Here is an 18191-nt window from a genome sequence, read left to right as displayed (position 1 = left end):
CGCACCACCTCATCTGAGCATCGTCCGCACGAAGAGACTGCAAACACTCCCCCAGCTGTGTGTAGGATACACTGTTGAAGAACCGGAGCGTTTTATAATCTCTCTCTCTTTTTTTTTTATCGCATTCTTTCGAGATTACAAAACAAAAATCTTAAAACTTTCTTATCGGTTTGCTTTATCGTGAGCTCAATTGCGCGCGCATTCCTTTAACGTTTTAACCAAGCTGAGCTCGTGACCGTAAGCTCAGTCTGACGCCATAGTTACCGAGAACACGCTCCTATGTATCGTTTCTGTTAAGCGTAACGACACTGTTGAACTGTCCGCTGCACGCACTCTCTTCCTATGTGGGGTGGACCTCGCTGTGCGCGTGAAGTTCATTCCGAGCCTTCCGGCCGAGGCGCGCGCTTGCCTCATCCTCTCGCTCTCAGGCAGCAGCAGCGCGCGGCTCTTTCACTCCCGTGTGTCCCCTTCGAGTCTCCCACGGACAGCGCTCTCGCTTCACCCACCTCCGTCCCCGAGCGTCCCGACTCGAGGATTGTCCGGAGTGATTTCTTTTTGTCAGGTAAGTTTCTGCTCTCTGTTCCAAAGTAAATATCAGAGCGGTGTAACACATCTGGCTTACTGTGTTTGAGACTAAAAAACAAAAAGCGAACAAAAAAAAAAATGAAAATAAATAAACCAAACAGGTGCTTTACTACCAAATTGTGGGGTCATTCAACAGGTGGGCTGTGCGTCCTATTTAAACTTCAGCCCTATATGTGAGTAAATTCGCTTGACTCGAGACAAAGTTCAGCTGTAACGACTTAAAAGGATGCGAGCTGAATGCCTAAATAAGTAGAATATTTTCCACTTCTCTAATGCCACAGGGCGCTGTCGTTGATTTTGAGCTTCTGGTGAAAATTGAGAAACGTCGGTATCTGTTTGAAATAAAAGGAAGTTTGTCTACTTGCTATGAGAAGTTAATCAAGTGTGGGTTTACCAGTAGCTTACTTCCACTCTTCATGATAGACAGATGTCACAGAGGGTGATATTTAGAAATCAGACTTGCTAATAGTGCAATTTTTCTTTCTTTTTTTGCAACAGCGGAATTTACCAGAGAAATTGGTCCTCTCAAATGGATCATTTCCAGTATAAGACCTTAGTTATTGCCCTTTTAGCTTCTTCTTTTTCTTTAATAACGGCTTAATAAATCATACAGGCTCTGGATTTATGGTAAAACGTGCCTGGATAGGGTTCATCATTTAGGCCTAAACCCAGAAGAGACTGTTAAACATTCCTTCACTAAATGTGACTAATTGGCCACATGCCTACAGGAAACCACCTTGAGGAAAAGGTATAAGAGGTTTCTGTGGCTTTATCATAGCCTCATTGTTGGAGGTATATGCCTTTTTTTCCCACCCCAATCACTGATCGGGAAGCTACAGATAGGTAACAGATTACAAATTAAAACGTTGAAATATCCGCAAGGGAGTTGGCCAGAAATCTTTTAGGGGCTGGACAGGGAGAAACAGGATTAGGCTGTCCAAGGCTGGACTTCATCACTTCCTGTTTCTTTACCAGGTCAGTTCCTGTCTTTAGCCTTGGAGCAAGGCAGGAAGGAAAGGGGCGTGGATGCGCTTTTTAGTGAGAAGTTTAGAAAAAGACATAGTCACATCGCACAGCTTTCTTAAGGACCGGAGAAGGGCTGTGACAGGTGAATACTCATACAAGATGAGGCCTGCAGCCTGATAGTCACACACCCCTGCACCCCTGCGGCGGTGTGGTCGAGTTGACAAGTTTCTGTACGTTTTCATCCATGCCGTCATCCGAGGGAGAGTCTTCATGATGAACCCAAAGGACCAGACAGTGATGCTCTATTTCTTAAGAAGCAGGCTGAAAGTGTTCAGCCTCAGTGCACGCAAACGCTCATATATGCCTCCAGCCGAGCCAGCTCGGGGCCTCTGTATCTGGAGGATATGATGACATCATGTGGAAACAGGACATCCCGATAACCGAGGCACCTTACTTTTCCACTGCTGCCTTCCAGCTCTGTCTCCCTGTGTTTAAGAGTGTGTGTGTGCTATTGTGTGTGTATGTGTGAGGGTTCAGTGACAGCTTGTTTCCCATTGTCCTATCATTCCTGCCCCACTCACACTCTGCATCCTGTGGAGTTTCCTGCCCATGGGTGAGAGAGTCAGTGGGGGGAGAGAGAGAGAGAGAGAGAGAAAGGTGAAGTGCAAGGAAGGTAAAGAAAGAGAGATGAGGGAGAAGAAGGGTGGAGGCAGTCTAAGATTGGTGCAGAATTGGTGTAAGAATACGAAACACCGTGTGCATGTATGTGTGTGTTGCTACAGTGAGTTTTCCCGCTGGGAGCAGCTTATCTACAGTCCACTGTTCAGGAAAGGGTGTGTCCTTCAGATTTTAGATGTTTGTGAGAGTGACGATGGTGGTGGAGGGTGATGTTATTGTGATTCTGTAAGAATGCAATGAATGTGGTTTTATTTGCTTCCTTTAATTGTTCCGAGTGAACACACAGCAGATCTCCATTTATCAAAAGTAAAGGTGACCGTACTCAATGAAGTGTGACTTAGTTTTTTCAGGTGCTTGCAGTTTGACTACATTATATCCACTGATTCTCAGATTAACATTCTTAACTTAATCTCGAAGAGGAGACATTTTGCACATAAAGTTTACAGAGTGCTCAGTCGTCAAAGGAGCTTGCAGTCTGTCACATTTGGTATTTATTTTGCTGCATGTATTTTTAGATGCCTACGCATCTTTGCTTTTACTCGTCTGTCACGTAGACAAAGAAAATTCAGTAGTCTGAGAAAAAAAGGCAGAGAGAAAAAAAAAAAGCAAAAGTAACTTTTGGGAAAGAACTCCAACCACCATATCTGGCAAATACCATGCATTGCTCATAGCATGGCTAATCTCATAGCATGGCTAATCTCATCCCATCGGTGAAGCGCGGTGGTTTATTTTCAGAGGCAGGAACAGGGAAACAGAATTGAGGGAAGAGTGAACGTAGCCAAATGCATAGGGGTCAGTGGAGAAACACCATGAGACTGGGCCACACCTTTCAGCAAGGCGACGATCTGTATGTCTTACAAACTGGTGGAAATACCCCTTTTTCTTTAGTTTGTGGCATAATCACGTATGTTTGTGTAGCATGCAGGTCTGTGGAACCACAAAGACTTTGACTAGCATGAAGCTGAATGGAATATAATGGACAAGTAAGAGCATTTTATTTGATTTAAGCAAGGCCTCTTAAAATAAAATAAGAAACTCAGAAGATTTATTACACCACATTATGTTGAGAGCTGAGTATACCTGCTCAGTAGTGGCAATAAAGAATGCGAATACAGGCATCTGTCTCTGTCCTTGGTTGGTCGAGCTAAGCTCAGATCTAAACCCGCTGAACAGCTGCAGAGAAAGGTGAAGATGCAGCTCACTCTGCTTGCAGAGGTCTCCCAGGAAGAGCCTGGAGAGACTTACCCTGAGGACTGAAAGCTGTAATTTGAATACATTTGCAAGAATTTCTAAAAAGATGCCATTGACGTCTTTTACATCGTAAAATGTCGAATGCAGGAGTATTTTTACAGTCTGGTTTCTCCCACTCTGTTTACCTGAAGGTTAGTTTAAGCTAAAACAACAAAAGCAAGACCCAGAAATGCAGGTACGCAGGTTTTGAAGTCCTATTTCCAAGATTTATGTCTCCTGTCTGAGACAATGGAGATGAATGAAATTTAATCAGCAGTGCTCACTGCAGTTAGAGCTGGCATTAAAAAGTCATCAGGGATTCCTCTTGTTGTTGTTTCTTTTAAAAAATTTTATTGTCGACCTTTTTTTTTTTTTTTTTAATGAAATCAAGTGAAAACCGTGTGTAACGAAACTGTACCGTTCCAATGATCGAGAGGGGAAATGCGGGTGTTTGGGCGAAGTAGCACATGAAGTGAGTGAAAAGAACTCGAGGATTTTAATATCTGAAACAGATATCAGTGATTAGCACATGGTGTAAAAGGCCCCGCTATTGTAGACAAACGTATCACAAACCAACACCGCGCTTCTCCCCACCAGAGGAAGTAGCTTCTCTTTCACAGAGTTTTATTATAGTGTCTTCTGTATGTTTGTCAGCTGCTATTAAAAAAATCCGCTTTGACATGCAGCACCCAGTCAGATGTTTAGTTTTGACACCTGCGTTTTTTAAAAAGAAGATGCAAAAAGAAAGTGCACTTATAGGATGGTCAAATGTGATGTGCTATGTGATATCAGAGTGTGGCATTTTGTTGAGCATAAGGTGAAAGGTTTTGTGTCTGCACATATGACTGACCTACTGATAATAATCTTGACACACATCTGGTAAAAACTGCAAGCCGTTCATTTTACAGCTGTTTCTTGCGTCTGCCGTCTCATTTTTTCATTATGGTGTCAAAGAGGAACTGGATTGTTTGCTGGATCGTTACGCATGCTGGTGTTTAGCGCACTCTCTGCTTTTTTTTACACAAGTCACGACATATATGCAGGGTATCAGTTTGACTCTGCAACCCCCACCTCACCACTCATTGCCAATACCACCAAACACCCACACTCATAGTCTGCTCTAGTACCTTCATCTACCTAATGGTAGACTGAAACCAAAACCCTGAATGTTATCACAAGGCAAAAACAAAAAAAAACAACAACGAGGAGGAAATACACTCGCATATGGGTTTGTGTTTAAATCTGTATCTTGACTGTGTCACTTACTGGTATGTAGGAGCACACTTGCGTGCCTTGCACCTCACTCTAGGCTGTGCTTTGTGCCGTGTGACCTCCACAAGTGTGTGCATGTTTTCTTTTTTTGTTTTTGTTTTTTAAATTAAGGTGTAAAGATGTACGGTCCTGTTAATAATCAGATGTTATTCTATGTGCAGAGAAAATGGCGGATGAGAGAGTGATTATCTAGTTGAGAACAATGGGTTTTGCAGCCGCCCTGCAAACACTTCCAGTATGTGAAAACCTATCTGTTACTGTATCAGTTCAACCTGTGGTCATCTGTCAGTCTTAGACATGCAGAAGAAGATGAGGTGAGGGAGAGGGCGAAATGGAGATAAAGATGAAAGGGAGAAGGGTCCTTTTGCATCCTCTGCCACTTCTACTTTCTGTGGACTGTCACAAAGAAAGGAGAAGCTGAAGGGAGGGTGAAGGGAATAAGAATGAACGACTGCTGTCGGAGGGGTGTGGGCATGGAGTAGACAACAGCAGCAACACAGAGGAAAGTCTGGGTGTGTGCACTGGGGGTGGGTGGGTGTTTGTGTGTGTGTGTGTGTGTGGACTCTGTCCTCAGTTTCCAGGAAAAGGGGGGAGCGATCACAGGGGTGGACAGGAAACTCAAACAGGGCTAACTTCCTGCAGCTCTCATGATGGCCAGCCTGATAGTGAATAAGTGTTTGTGTGTGTGTGCAGGATTGTGCACACATAGAGGCTTTGCGCGCTTTCGCTTTGAGCGCGGTCGTCTCGATGTAGGTTAGAACAGCTTTTGCTGCTTTAAAGATGGAGAGGTTTGCTGGGACAAACTTGACGCTGCTCACTTGGACCTCTGGTGTGTTTTCTGTAATGAAAGTAAATCACCTTTTTTTTGCTGCTGATGCTGCTATAACTTGTATTGTTCTCCCTTTGTGTGACTCCCCCCACATTCCTCAGTAGGTGGGGTGGCTGGAGCCTGGAGCTTTTTTCTTCAAAGGTTGCCAGTTTGTATCCCGTGGCCATTGTGTACACAGTTATCAGTCTGATAGCTACACCTAGCTGAAACTAATGAAGAGGTCTACAACCGCTCTCAGAGAAAACTAGTTGATGTGAATTATTTCATAGTCTTTTGAAGGCAACTTTGGGCACCACTGTTTAATCTTTTGACCACCGCATAATAACCAAGAAGGGTAAAACAAACAAAAAATTGCCATCTGAAGGGACTTTGCATTATATGACACTACAAAGATAAAACTCTCTTATTAGTGCGCTTTTATTGAGAACAGGGAGAAAAAACTATGACCAGGATGTGTGATGGTGGCCATTTTCTTCTAGTTGACTTGTAAAGAGAAAACAAGAACATGAAAAGCCCGACTGTTTGCTTTATGACATACAGTCCAAAAGCTAAAGCTGTCCAGCTCAGTGTAAATTAAATGGTTCCTACAAAACACTTTTCTGCTCCACACAACACGTCTCACTCACACACAGTCTTACAAGCACGTTTTCCTGCGCGCTTTCTATCTAATATTCACATCAGGAGAAACTCAAAGTTGAGTACCAGCAGACTAGAACAGCCAAGGATGGAACCACCAACCCTCTCTGATTAGGAGGTGACTTGTCCTACGTCCTGAGCCGCCACCCCAAAAGGAAACTGAATCTGGGACAGTTTTTCTGTCTTCTTTTAGTTATTTTGTGGCATTTAATGTGTTCTTTGTTCATTGACCTCCGCTACCTCTTTAATTCGGCAGAGGTTTCATATTTGGAAAAAATGACGACCTCTCGATAATCTCTGCTTACTCTCTAAAAAGGGAATAAGCATATTTCCCAACTTTTGAACCAAGCTAAGCAAAACTAATAAACTGCTGAGTGGTTCATTTAGGTTTTCCTAAAGAAATGATGTTGGAAACAACCTAATTTTTCACGTTTACATTCCTTTCTATGATGGTTTTTGCTTTGGCAACGCCTGACAGTTAGCTGGAAACTGGAAGTCAAGGTTGCGTACATTCGTGCTAATCAACACAAAGGCATTTCGCACTGTTACAGACGGTCACTTTGTGTCAGTTACTCTGCTGTAATCCTGACATTTATGGGCTTATTTCATCACATGCTCGAACAGAGAAAGCAGGCGTGTTAATGCGCATGCATACACTCACACTCACAGCTGTTGACCAGAGAGAATGGCTGAATACCCTCTCTCGAAACAAGCAAAAAGGGAAGTGGCTAACCTCACATCTCTCACTGTCTATCCTTATCTCGAGCTGTCTCTGACTCTTCTTTCTCTAACCTCTCTGCCTCCTCACTTCTGCCTTCACACATCTCTTTATTCATGCTTTACCGCTCTCGAGGCTTTCGCTCACATTCTCCCCCACCTTTTCCCTTTCCGCTTCTCTGCCACTCATCCTCCCTTTGCCCCGCTCTCTCATTCCAGCCCTTGTCACTCACCTTTTCCCTCTTTTTTTTTTTTCCAGCTGCGATGGTGATTGACAGATGATCTGACAGAGGAAGACATCAGGTGAGAATAAGTTAACTTCTCCTTCCCGCCCTACCTCCACCCCTTTTTCGCTTTCTTCCTCCTCTTCCTTGTTCAGGGAAGTTAAGTTTTATATTAAAATTTTTTACTTCTCTCTTTACAGTTCTCCATATTTTTTTTAACCCCCTGTATGCTGATTTGTGTTGGTTTCACTTTCTACTGATTTGTGTTTGAAGTCTTAGCTTGTATAAAAAGATTGTGGAAATTATGTAGGCGGACTTAAATGTGGTCTGTCTCTTTGAGGGCTTTTCAACGTATCGCTGGTATTAGAGATTGGTGAAAGTTTAAACAGGATTTGTGTGCAAAATCGTCACAGACGCGCGTATCTACCCGACATGCACTGACAGCCGTGTAATGCAACAAGAAAGTAGATGCTCGTGGTACGCGTCATATGTCAATATGGCGTTGCTAGCTTCAACGTTATCATCGTTATTAGCGCTGCCTGCAGTGCATGCATCAGCGTAAACAAGATGGTGCTATGAAGTCAAATAGTGTAAAGTGTTAAGTAGTGCAAAGGCAGTAAATATAACACCAGGTTTTTCCCTTTTTAATATGGCGTCATCGTAACGAGGTCAGAACAAGCATTTTGAGTGTAAGAGCATGTAGAGGTGCATGAGTAGACGACTCTGAAGGGGAGATGAGCCACAAGGGCGATCGTGGCTCAAGAGTTGGGAGTTCGCCTTGTAATCGGAAGGTTGCCGGTTCGAGCCCCGGCTTGGACAGTCTCGGTCGTTGTGTCCTTGGGCAAGACACTTCACCCGTTGCCTACTGGTGGTGGTCAGAGGGCCCGGTGGCGCCAGTGTCCGGCAGCCTCGCCTCTGTCAGTGCGCCCCAGGGTGGCTGTGGCTACATTGTAGCTTGCCATCACCAGTGTGTGAATGTGTGTGTGTGAATGGGTGGATGACAGGTTGTGTAAAGCGCTTTGGGGTCCTTAGGGACTAGAAAAGCGCTATACAAATACAGGCCATTTACATTTTAAATCGAGTAGAGTTTTTGCTTTTTATGGGCACTATTTGGGAAATTTAGGATCGCACCTCTTGGGTTTGCTTGCTTAAACAGTATAAGCTGTCTCGATGCATGCCCAGTCATCTATGTAAAGCAAATCCAAGAAAGTTGATTCTGTTCATCTAGATGTGGCATTTTCAGTGGGATAAAAATGTTTCGGCACTCATTCAGGTGGCTTTATAATCTGCTGTATCTGAATTTTTTTTTATTCCATAAAAATCAGCATCCATTAACAGGCAAGCTTTAGCAAACTTTACCAACAACAAAAAAAGCAAAATGTTGAGTATTCTGAGGGGATCAAACACTTTGGCCATGAAAACCACAGTTAAGGTCCCAGTCCTCCTAAAGGCAGCGAGAGTCTGCAATGCCCACTTCCCAGGACATCTGCCCTCAAAACGCAAAAAACTCTGGTCTAGCCTTAGCAAACCTTTTCTCTTGCACATATTCACAAGAATGCAAGAATTTTTTTTAAAAGAAATGAAAAATAATGAAAAGAAAAAAGAAGATTTTGACTTCTCACATTAAAAAAAAGATGTGTCTTGTTACTGTAACGCTGCTTTGCTGCGTTGCTTTCACAGACGCCGTCTCCGTGCTGGTTATCATGGGGTGTGCCTGTTGCAAGCAGAAGAAGTCTGCCAAAGAAGCAGCAGACATAGCAGATCTGTCTCCTAGCAACGCAGGTGGGAGCTCCGTGGCCTTGAATCAGGGCCGATACTGTCCTGACCCGACTCAGACCATCCCGGACTTCAACAAGGGCTTCTTGTCCAACAGCGCATTCCCCAACACCAAAATCAACCAGCGGTCAGGAGCCATAACAGGTAGAGCTGAGCCTGTGTGTGTTTGTTTGTGAGAAAGATGAATTTACAGTCCCTCTAAACAATTAACATCGTATTAGCCCTCCTGCTGTTTTTCAGTCTATGTCTGCACTGACATATTCAAAAGACCTTGACGATACCGTCCAATCATTCTCTTTCTTGTTTGAACACATGTGCAGGTGGTGGAGTAACTCTCTTTATAGCGCTGTACGACTATGACGCCCGCACTGAGGACGACCTCACTTTCCAAAAAGGAGAAAAATTCCAAATTATTAACAACACGTGAGTATACTTTTTTTTTTTTTTTTTTACACATTGCTTTAATGAAAAACAAAGCGGAAAAAACCCCACATAAATATATCTCCATCATTAAGAAACACGACAATCTGTGTCAGGAGCTCATGAAACAATGTTAATGTGATCTGTGTTAAAGGCGTTAAATTAAATCACTAAGGACTTCTGAGAGGTAATTAATTTTGTTTGCATACATTAAATACCACAGGCTGCAATTAAATACCACCCATTAACACCGTGAACTGCCAGAGGTCTCAGCTGCTGCTGGCAATGCTGACAATCTTTTGTTCTTGAAAAAAAAACAAAACCCTTTGCCCTGCTCAGAAATCCCGAATCCTATTTATATGATGATTTACATTCAGACGGGAGTTTTTGGGGTTTCTTTTACCTAAGTTCACACCTAAGCTGCTAATCTTCTTTCCGATCTATGCTTTTAGTTTTGCTTTTAGTTACATGAAGATCATTTGGTTTGCTAAAAAAGGCTAATTTATCTTCCCTCAAGAGGTTATTTGCATTTTTCACTTCATCAAACATAACCACAGCTGCTCCCAGCAGGCATTCACTACAACTCAAAAGTTTGGGGTAATTTAGAATCGTACATTTTTTTTCAAAAGTAACATTGATGAAAAATGTTTTAAATGACAATAAATGATTAATAGAGTCACTATTCATAAATTAATATCTGTTTTTGAACCTACTTCGCCACCACTTCTGTGTTCAAGTGTTTGTGCTTGTGTTAAAAAGCCTGTTTCGGTACTTTTAGCACAGCCCAAAATAACTAGAAAAGCTAATCCGTATCAGCGGTCGTGTGTTTGATTAGTATCACAAAGGGAAGTTTCTTTCTGACACATTTCTGTATTGTTGATCTAAGAGGAAAAAAATCAATGATGTGTAACACACTGCTTCCTTCAAAGAACAGGGCAAACTACCTTTGACCAGAGTGTTAACAAATGAAAGAAATGTGAGACTGCAGCGCATAACTGAACAAGAAGTAAAGTACGTCAGGGTCTCTAGTTTGAGAAAACGATGCCTCGTATGATCTTGGCTGGCAATATTATTACACAGTACCTGTAAGAGCCATATTGTGGTGTTTTGTAGAGGCAGTCGTACACACTGGGGTATAAAAAACTTGAATTTTTGGTGTTTCCTGCTTGGAATCACCTTTGTTTCTCAGCATTGCACTCTGAGAGAGGGTTTTTTTAAGGGTTATATATACATATGGCAACTGAATTGAACCCACAAAGGTCGCTGTTTTAGACACTTAGCTACCGAGGTTATATAGGTTTTTTCACCAGCACAACATAATTAGAATGAAGGTTTCTGTAGTGGCTTTCTTATTAACTGCCATTTATTTCTGTTTATTTTCATGTTATTTTGCATAAAAGCTACAGATCTTTCTTTCAAAAACAGTGACATTGCTCAGTAACCGAAAACCTTTGAGCACTGGTGTTTTGCAAACGATGAATTTTACATGTGCGTGTGTGTCTTTTGTAGAGAGGGCGACTGGTGGGAAGCTCGCTCTCTGGACACCGGCAACTCTGGTTACATCCCCTCCAACTACGTAGCTCCAGTGGACTCCATACAAGCCGAGGAGTGAGTTCACAAGCAGTAGCACATGCCCTGTTTGAAGCGAGCGATTATGCTGTGTGATTGACATGTAGTCTGAAGGCAGAGATCAAGCGAGGGTTTGCCATTTTCTGTGGGTGACCTGTGTGATGTTGTCGTGGTGACAGGTGGTATTTTGGGAAGATGGGAAGGAAGGATGCGGAGAGACAGCTGCTGGGTCACGGCAACCCAAGGGGAACTTTCCTCATACGAGAGAGCGAGACCACCAAGGGTGAGATGGCTACACACACACACACACACACACACACACTCACTCACTCACTCACTCACTCACTCACTCACTCACTCACTCACACACACACACAGATCTGAATCCTCTCCCTTCTCCCGCCTCTCTGCAGGTGCTTACTCTCTTTCCATCCGTGACTGGGACGACAACAAGGGAGACCACGTGAAGCATTACAAGATTCGTAAGCTAGACAATGGCGGCTACTACATCACCACCAGATCACAGTTTGATACCGTGCAGCAGTTGGTCGTGCACTACCAAGGTAACAGAAATGCAGGAAATGTGCACTCCTTTCTGCCTTTCCTTCGGAGTGTGAAAGCATTCTTTTGCTTTTGCCTCTTCGGCTTTAAACCTGCATCAGCAACATTTACAATCTCATTCTGTTCTGTGCCACTCAAATGCTCATAATTAGAGCATTTGAGTGGCACAGAAAGTAGGTGCAGTAACCAAAGTACTGCACACGTGCAGCACTGTGGTGCCTCCATTTTTTTGCGGCTTACGTTGCTTTACTCTGCAGATTCGTGTTTTGAATAAAAATTAATGATGGATATTAAGCTTTTAATATGATTGTTTTACCAACTTCCTTATCAAGTTATCAAACTGAGGTAAACCTCAACAGCCGCAACATTAAAATGGAGTTTACACTTTGGCGTTTCATAAAAATGACGTACTATGTTTAAAATACATTTTGATATGCCTCACAGTTAGGAAACTTGTAATGATGTGTTTGTGAGACATGGTTAATCATATTTACTTTGTTAAATGTATCTGAGTGCTTTAACCACTGATCACTGCAGACTTTTTAACCTTTTATTTAGAGTTTGTGTAACAAGAAAGGCTCACACCCTGTACTTCCTCTGTCAGTATAAATCTGCCCCCTAGTGGCTGCTACTGAATTTTTTTTTGCAGTTTGTGATAATCAAAAGCCACCTGACAGTTTTATCAGCATAACTCAAGTGTCCCTGTTTTGCCTTTTTGTATCTACACATGCTGCTGCTGTTCAGAGTGTCTGTTTATGTCTGTTGTGCTGAATTTCTCCTTGCGCCTTTAGTTTTCGGTTAAGTTGTCAATTGCATAAGCGCATAAGCAACCTGTCTTGTTCTTCCTTTATCTCTGCACCTGCTGTTTTCTTTTCCTCCTGTTTCCTTTTTTTTTGCCTGCCTGTTTGTCTCTCCCTCTCGCTCTCAGAGAGAGCAGCGGGACTGTGCTGCCGTTTGATTGGCAGCTGTAAGCGGGGCATGCCTAAGCTGGCCGACTTATCAGTGAAGACCAAGGATATGTGGGAGATTCCCCGTGAATCTCTCCAGCTGATTAAGAAACTGGGCAACGGCCAGTTTGGAGAAGTCTGGATGGGTAGGGCCAAAGGGGAGGGGATGCGTGTGGGTGAGAGGAGGCGAGATAACAACAGATGCACACCAGAATGAAAACACATTAAAACTGCAGCAGTCACATATAACACGTAAGCGTTTGTTGAGTTCGAAGAACATCAGTAAACATTTCTGGTGAGAGGAGCAAACACGGTAAAGCCCTGTGATCTGTGTTTCTTGCTCTCTTCCTGTATCTTCAACAAATACACCTGAGGATCAGACCACACAGACGTAGGAACGCACACATCATTGTCAGATGTAGTCTGCACCTGTTTTTACATTTTCTGAGGCAAATACTTAATAAATTTTTTCAAAAAGTGTGTTTTACATCCAGGTGTGTAAAGTTGTTCTCCTCGTCCCCTGTGACTGCATGTGCATGTTTCATCATCTCACTTCACCTCTTTGTCACCTCTCCCACCCACCCTTCTTCCTTCCATCTTTCCACCCACCACTTCACCCCCTTTTCTTCATCCATTCTTAACCCCCCCCCCCCCCCCCCCCATCTCCACCTTCTTGCCACCTATCTCCTCCTCCTCCTCCTCTTCCTTCCTTACTTAGGCTCTAATGATGGGCTGTGTTATTACCTGACAAAGGCCTGTCCCAACTCCACCCCGCTCACCATGGGTCTCGGGCGGGACGCCTGGGAGGTACCGAGGGACACGCTGGCCCTGCAACAGAAGCTGGGGCAGGGCTGCTTTGGGGACGTGTGGATGGGTGAGACCGATGCCGCCAACCTCTGACACCCTCTAGAGGCACAGAGGGAAAGCTGTCTGTCATTGTCCTTTGTAGTGTCTGCTGCTGTCCTGTGGCAAACATTGTTGGTAGCACTCATTGTCTGCCCTGTTGATGGCCATTTATGTCAGTGTATGTGAGATAGTATGTGTATTCCAGTTGAATTACCTGGCATTGCCAAAAAGATGTTTTTGCATTTACACTTACGGAAATTTCTGTCAAATCCCAGCGTTTTGGCTTTCTGAGCCGTGCAGAGTTTCTCCCCGAGGCCCGGCCGAGCTCTGTGTCTGTCCATGTAGCTCAAGTGCTGCTGGTTTTGACGTAAGACCAGAACCTCCCCCTTCCCTCCCTCTTCATCTCTCTCACACATCATGCATGCTCTGTCATATGCATGCAAAATAGCCTGCATGTTGTGTACCTGTTGTCACACATACAGATATTTATATCAGGCAGATATCTACATCTGTATGTGTTGGTGTTTGTGTTGTCATATTTGTTGGGTACAGTGGATGTACAGTATATGCACCCTTCCCCGTGTCACACTGACATAAAGACAGGTGCATTCGTCCAGGTTCTGAGGTGTGCGCTAACACACGCTTTTCTGTATGCCAGGCATGTGGAACGGCACCACCAAGGTAGCGGTGAAGACTCTGAAGCCAGGAACCATGTCCCCCGAGGCCTTTTTGGAGGAGGCTCAGATCATGAAGAGACTCCGTCATGACAAGCTGGTGCAGCTCTACGCCGTTGTGTCTGAGGAGCCCATTTACATTATCACTGAGTTCATGAGCCAAGGTATCAGGAAAAGTAAAACCGCCACGTGTGGTTGACACACTGTAGATATGAAATGCTGCCCTTACAGCAGGTAGAAACCTCAATGAACATTTGAACGCCCCATAAATTGGACTGGCTTTTACTTCCCTAAATGAGGTGACAAACCTCTGAATTTGTCATCATAATACACCGACAGAGCAAAATAATATACAGATATTACCAGGATAAACGTATAAACAAATAACAATGGGTAGATTTCTTTAATTAAGTGCAGTAGTTCTTGGGAAATTAAAGCTGGTTCTCAGAAACTCCCTATCTAGTAATGAAATCTTTCTAGTAAATAAATAAATAAATAAGTAGACCACACTTCCAGACCTGCACTAATAATTATTTTTAATTGGCTGCCACTCTAACTTTCATCCATCTTTCAAAAGGACATTTTTCAGATATCCTGCTTGCTTGGCATCAAACAAACTACCAAGAACAAAAACCTAAGCAGTCACCAGCGAAGGCTTTCACGCCACACAATAATGAATTAGCAGAAGGGATGGTGACTTAAGGTGGCACTGTGTGAAGTGGAAGGTCAGAGTTAAGGGCCCCCCCCACCCCCTTGATTCCCCGATAAACAAAACGCAGAATCCCTACCAAAACCAGATTCTCTTTATTTTTCTGGACCGCAGCAGGTATAAGAGTCTGTCGTGATCCCACCTGTACCTCACCTGTAACTTTTTTAATTTAGGAAGTTTGCTGGACTTCTTGAAAGATGGAGAGGGGCAGAGTCTGAAGCTGCCTCAGCTGGTCGACATGGCTGCACAGGTGAGTTATAGTCAGGCACACTGGAAAAAAGAAAGAAAACAGCTTATAATCTACCACAGGTCTGAGCACCTGTCGTCTGTGTGGGTGTGCAGATTGCAGCTGGAATGGCGTACATTGAAAGGATGAACTACATCCATCGTGACCTGCGAGCAGCCAACATCCTCGTTGGAGACAACCTGGTGTGCAAGATCGCCGACTTCGGCCTGGCTAGACTCATCGAGGACAACGAGTACACAGCCAGACAAGGTAGCACGATGTCACATTAACTGCGTGCGCCTAAGAAAAAGAGCCACACTCGCACAATGCTGTGATTAACAGTTTCCTTCTGCCTCCATGTCTATATTTTTATACACAACCTATCCTAATTATATGATTATGCATCTCCACTGTGTTGCCATGGTTTCAGGGGCGAAGTTCCCCATCAAGTGGACGGCTCCAGAAGCTGCGCTATATGGACGCTTTACTATCAAGTCAGATGTCTGGAGCTTTGGCATCCTACTAACCGAACTCATCACTAAGGGACGTGTGCCATATCCAGGTACTGCTCTGTTTCTTAATTCACATGCAGCAACAGGTTTTTCCTTATCCACAGTGAAATTCCCAGGGGTTATTTTTCATCTACATTCTTAAAATTTTTTATACACTATCAACCATCTGGAAAAGCAGTCTCAAAGAAACCTAATCGCAGCGGATGAATGAAGGATATCTCTAAAGAACCTGCTAACCTCTTGTGTAAACTAACATGCAGCTTATGTGCTTCCCTGGTACTGTATGTACCACATGGAAAAACCAAACGGACAAAACATTTATATTTAAAAAAAAAAAAAAAAGAAAGAAAAAAAGAGAAACCAGAAAATTACTGCCAGTCTGGCTGTGATTACAAACCTCTTATAGAGGGCTGTCAAAAAGAATAATTTGAGACTAATTGAAGAGCACTAATGTGAGGGGATCATAAAGTTCTGTGACTCCACTCGTAAAAATTTAAAACCATTCCTGATTGAAATAACAGGTCCGTAATGCTCACTGGATGCCCATCAGTGTGCCTTTAAACTGAATTTTGCGTTGATGAAAAAGCTGAAGTTGCCGGGGGCCCACAAAGATTGTTTTGGCACGTGTCATGGTTCAAATTCAGAGGGCTATAAAAGTCCTGAAATACTGGGGTTTATACAGTTTTCCAAAATATACAGACCCCCCCAATGGACAGACCTGTTTCACTTTAAGACCATTCACATCTACTATGTAAAGAATTCCAGATGTTTATGCACCATTTATAAATTACAATACTGGAAGTGGTCAGATCTTTATTTTCTTCAGAATCCATTGGCACTTTTGTCTCTCTCTCAAACGCCAACATTCCCGCTCTCTGCATATGTCTCTTTTTAGGAATGAACAACCGTGAAGTGCTGGAGCAGGTGGAGCGGGGCTACCGGATGCCTTGTGCCCCGGGCTGCCCGACCTCGCTCCATGAACTGATGCTGCAGTGCTGGAGGCGGGAGCCTGATGAGAGGCATACCTTTGAGTACCTCCAGTCCTTCCTGGAGGATTACTTCACCGCCACAGAGCCACAGTATCAGCCCGGAGAAAACCTGTGACCGGCACACGTGTAGGGCAGGCGTGACAGCAATACACTGACGGGCACGCTGTAGTACTCATACTCATGCTCTCAGGGTATTTGACGTGCATGTACCATACAGGACACACACACGTACACACACATATAAAAGATTCATATTATTATTACTTTGTTGTAACTGTTTAAAGACAGTTTCCCCTCTTCTGTCTTTGTTCACTGCAGTCTGTTCAGGACAGATCAGTTAGGCGTGTTGAAGAGTTGGAGCTCTTCTGGTCAGGCCTTGCAGTAATGTTGCTTCACTGTGTAACCATGACAACAAGGAACTGAAAGAAGATGTAGATGGCTGTGTTGGGGTTGGGGGGGTGGGGGAGTCGAGTGGATACATGATCTGTTCAGCTGCCATATACGTTCAGGTCCTTTGATTTCTCTTTTTGAGAGGAGCTAGATTTTACTTTTCGCCTGAGATAAATATGTTGTAAGAGAAAGAACCGCAGGTGCAACAGGTGATTATCACGCATTGCTTTAAACAGTCTCCAAAAGCAGTCGAAAATGAACCTCGTGCCCCTATGTGGTCACTGAATAGATTATGTACATTGTGTACTAGGTTCTGTGTTAACTGAACAGAGATCAGTTTTTATCTCTTTCTGATAAAAAGAGCTGCTGAACTGATATCAGAGTCATGCCTGTTTCCTGCTTTCCACCCTATCGCCAATGTGTGCCTTTAAACTGGTCAAATGACTGTTTTCAAATAAGTACCTTTAAAACTGTGCTATGAAACTTTGAGGGATGGTCAGGAATGCGCTTTATTTGTCTGATATTTTGTATGGCAATTTTGTATGGATTGTCTCTTTTGTTTGTTTTAATTTAACTTGGATATATCTGTGCATCACAAAGATTTCTATATCTAGTTAACATGTATACAATTTTCATCCTTTTGGGAGGGCAGGGCAATATGGTATCCATAACAGGGGAAAAATATATCAGAGGACTGTGGAAGGATGGTGTCTGAAATGAATGTAAGCTTCATGATGAGATTCCCCTGTCATGTCGTTGTAATAAAGATCAGATATCTTTTTTTCGAACATGTCTCTGATTATGTGTGTGCTTGGACACTTACACCGTCATGTCGTCACACTATGTCTTTTTTTATATGCATATGTAAAATGACATGATTAAAAGCAAATTTCGAGTTACTGTCAAACTTCTGATTGAGTTGAAAGGCAAATTTAGTTCTTTTAACTATTTAACTTTATTAATTTGGCAACTTCTAGATTCAAATTAAAAACAAACACTACACTGAGACATTTTCCTTTCACTTTATTATGATTTTAAACACACGCCGAGAGATTTCGTTTTTACTAAATGGGCCTACCAGTTTATATTATTTCCACAAACTGCTTTGTAAAAGGTCTACAATCACAGGTGAAAGACACAAACATAACTGTGTAAATAAATATACCCACGTGATCTGCAAAACCATTGTTTGATATGTGAATACAGGACTAGAACAAATAGTTATAGTTATAAACTTAATGGGTATTAAACAAAATATTTGTAATGTGCACATTTTATTGAGCAAGGTTAATATCAATGTAGAGTAAATGCATGGCAGTCTTTTGCAGCGTGTTCATTGTGGATGTTATCACTATGACAATGAAAATACCAACCATCAGTCAGCCTCAGCGGCTGTGTAATTGTTGCATCAGCAATTCCCCTGAATTTACCAAAG

The 18191-nt window shown here is 43.0% G+C and overlaps 1 protein-coding gene across 2 annotated transcripts; it reads left to right on the top strand.

Moving 5' to 3' along the window:
• Positions 1–20: 20 nt before the first annotated feature.
• yrk (Yes-related kinase) lies at positions 21–17544 on the top strand. 2 transcript variants are annotated; one of them, XM_080863219.1, is made up of 13 exons: positions 21–562; positions 7173–7216; positions 8818–9057; positions 9234–9336; positions 10843–10941; positions 11082–11185; positions 11316–11465; positions 13129–13284; positions 13915–14094; positions 14813–14889; positions 14982–15135; positions 15296–15427; positions 16273–17544. In XM_080863219.1, the coding sequence occupies exons 3-13, from the start codon at positions 8841–8843 to the stop codon at positions 16479–16481; spliced, it is 1581 nt and encodes a 526-aa protein (XP_080719345.1). In that variant the 5' UTR covers positions 21–562; positions 7173–7216; positions 8818–8840; the 3' UTR covers positions 16482–17544. The 2 variants fall into 2 exon arrangements, with proteins under 2 accessions (XP_080719345.1, XP_080719344.1); XM_080863218.1 differs by lacking the exon at positions 13129–13284 and adding an exon at positions 12392–12556 and having other exon boundaries at positions 30–562.
• The last annotated feature ends 647 nt before the right edge of the window (positions 17545–18191 follow it).

The sequence above is a fragment of the Rhamphochromis sp. 'chilingali' genome, assembly GCF_963969265.1.
Source record: "Rhamphochromis sp. 'chilingali' genome assembly, chromosome: 17".
In the NCBI taxonomy this organism is placed as follows: domain Eukaryota; kingdom Metazoa; phylum Chordata; class Actinopteri; order Cichliformes; family Cichlidae; genus Rhamphochromis; species Rhamphochromis sp. 'chilingali'.
The sequence above is the reverse complement of the archived record's forward strand: the minus strand, read 5'-3'. Positions and strand labels throughout refer to the sequence as shown.

Coding starts and splice junctions, on each gene's coding strand:
- yrk (XM_080863218.1), top strand. CDS start 8,841: ATGGGGTGTGCCTGTTGCAAGCAGAAGAAGTCTGCCAAAGAAGCAGCA. Junction 12,557..13,914: donor GTTTGGAGAAGTCTGGATGG/GTAGGGCCAAAG, acceptor TCTGTATGCCAG/GCATGTGGAACGGCACCACC. Junction 14,095..14,812: donor CACTGAGTTCATGAGCCAAG/GTATCAGGAAAA, acceptor TTTTTAATTTAG/GAAGTTTGCTGGACTTCTTG.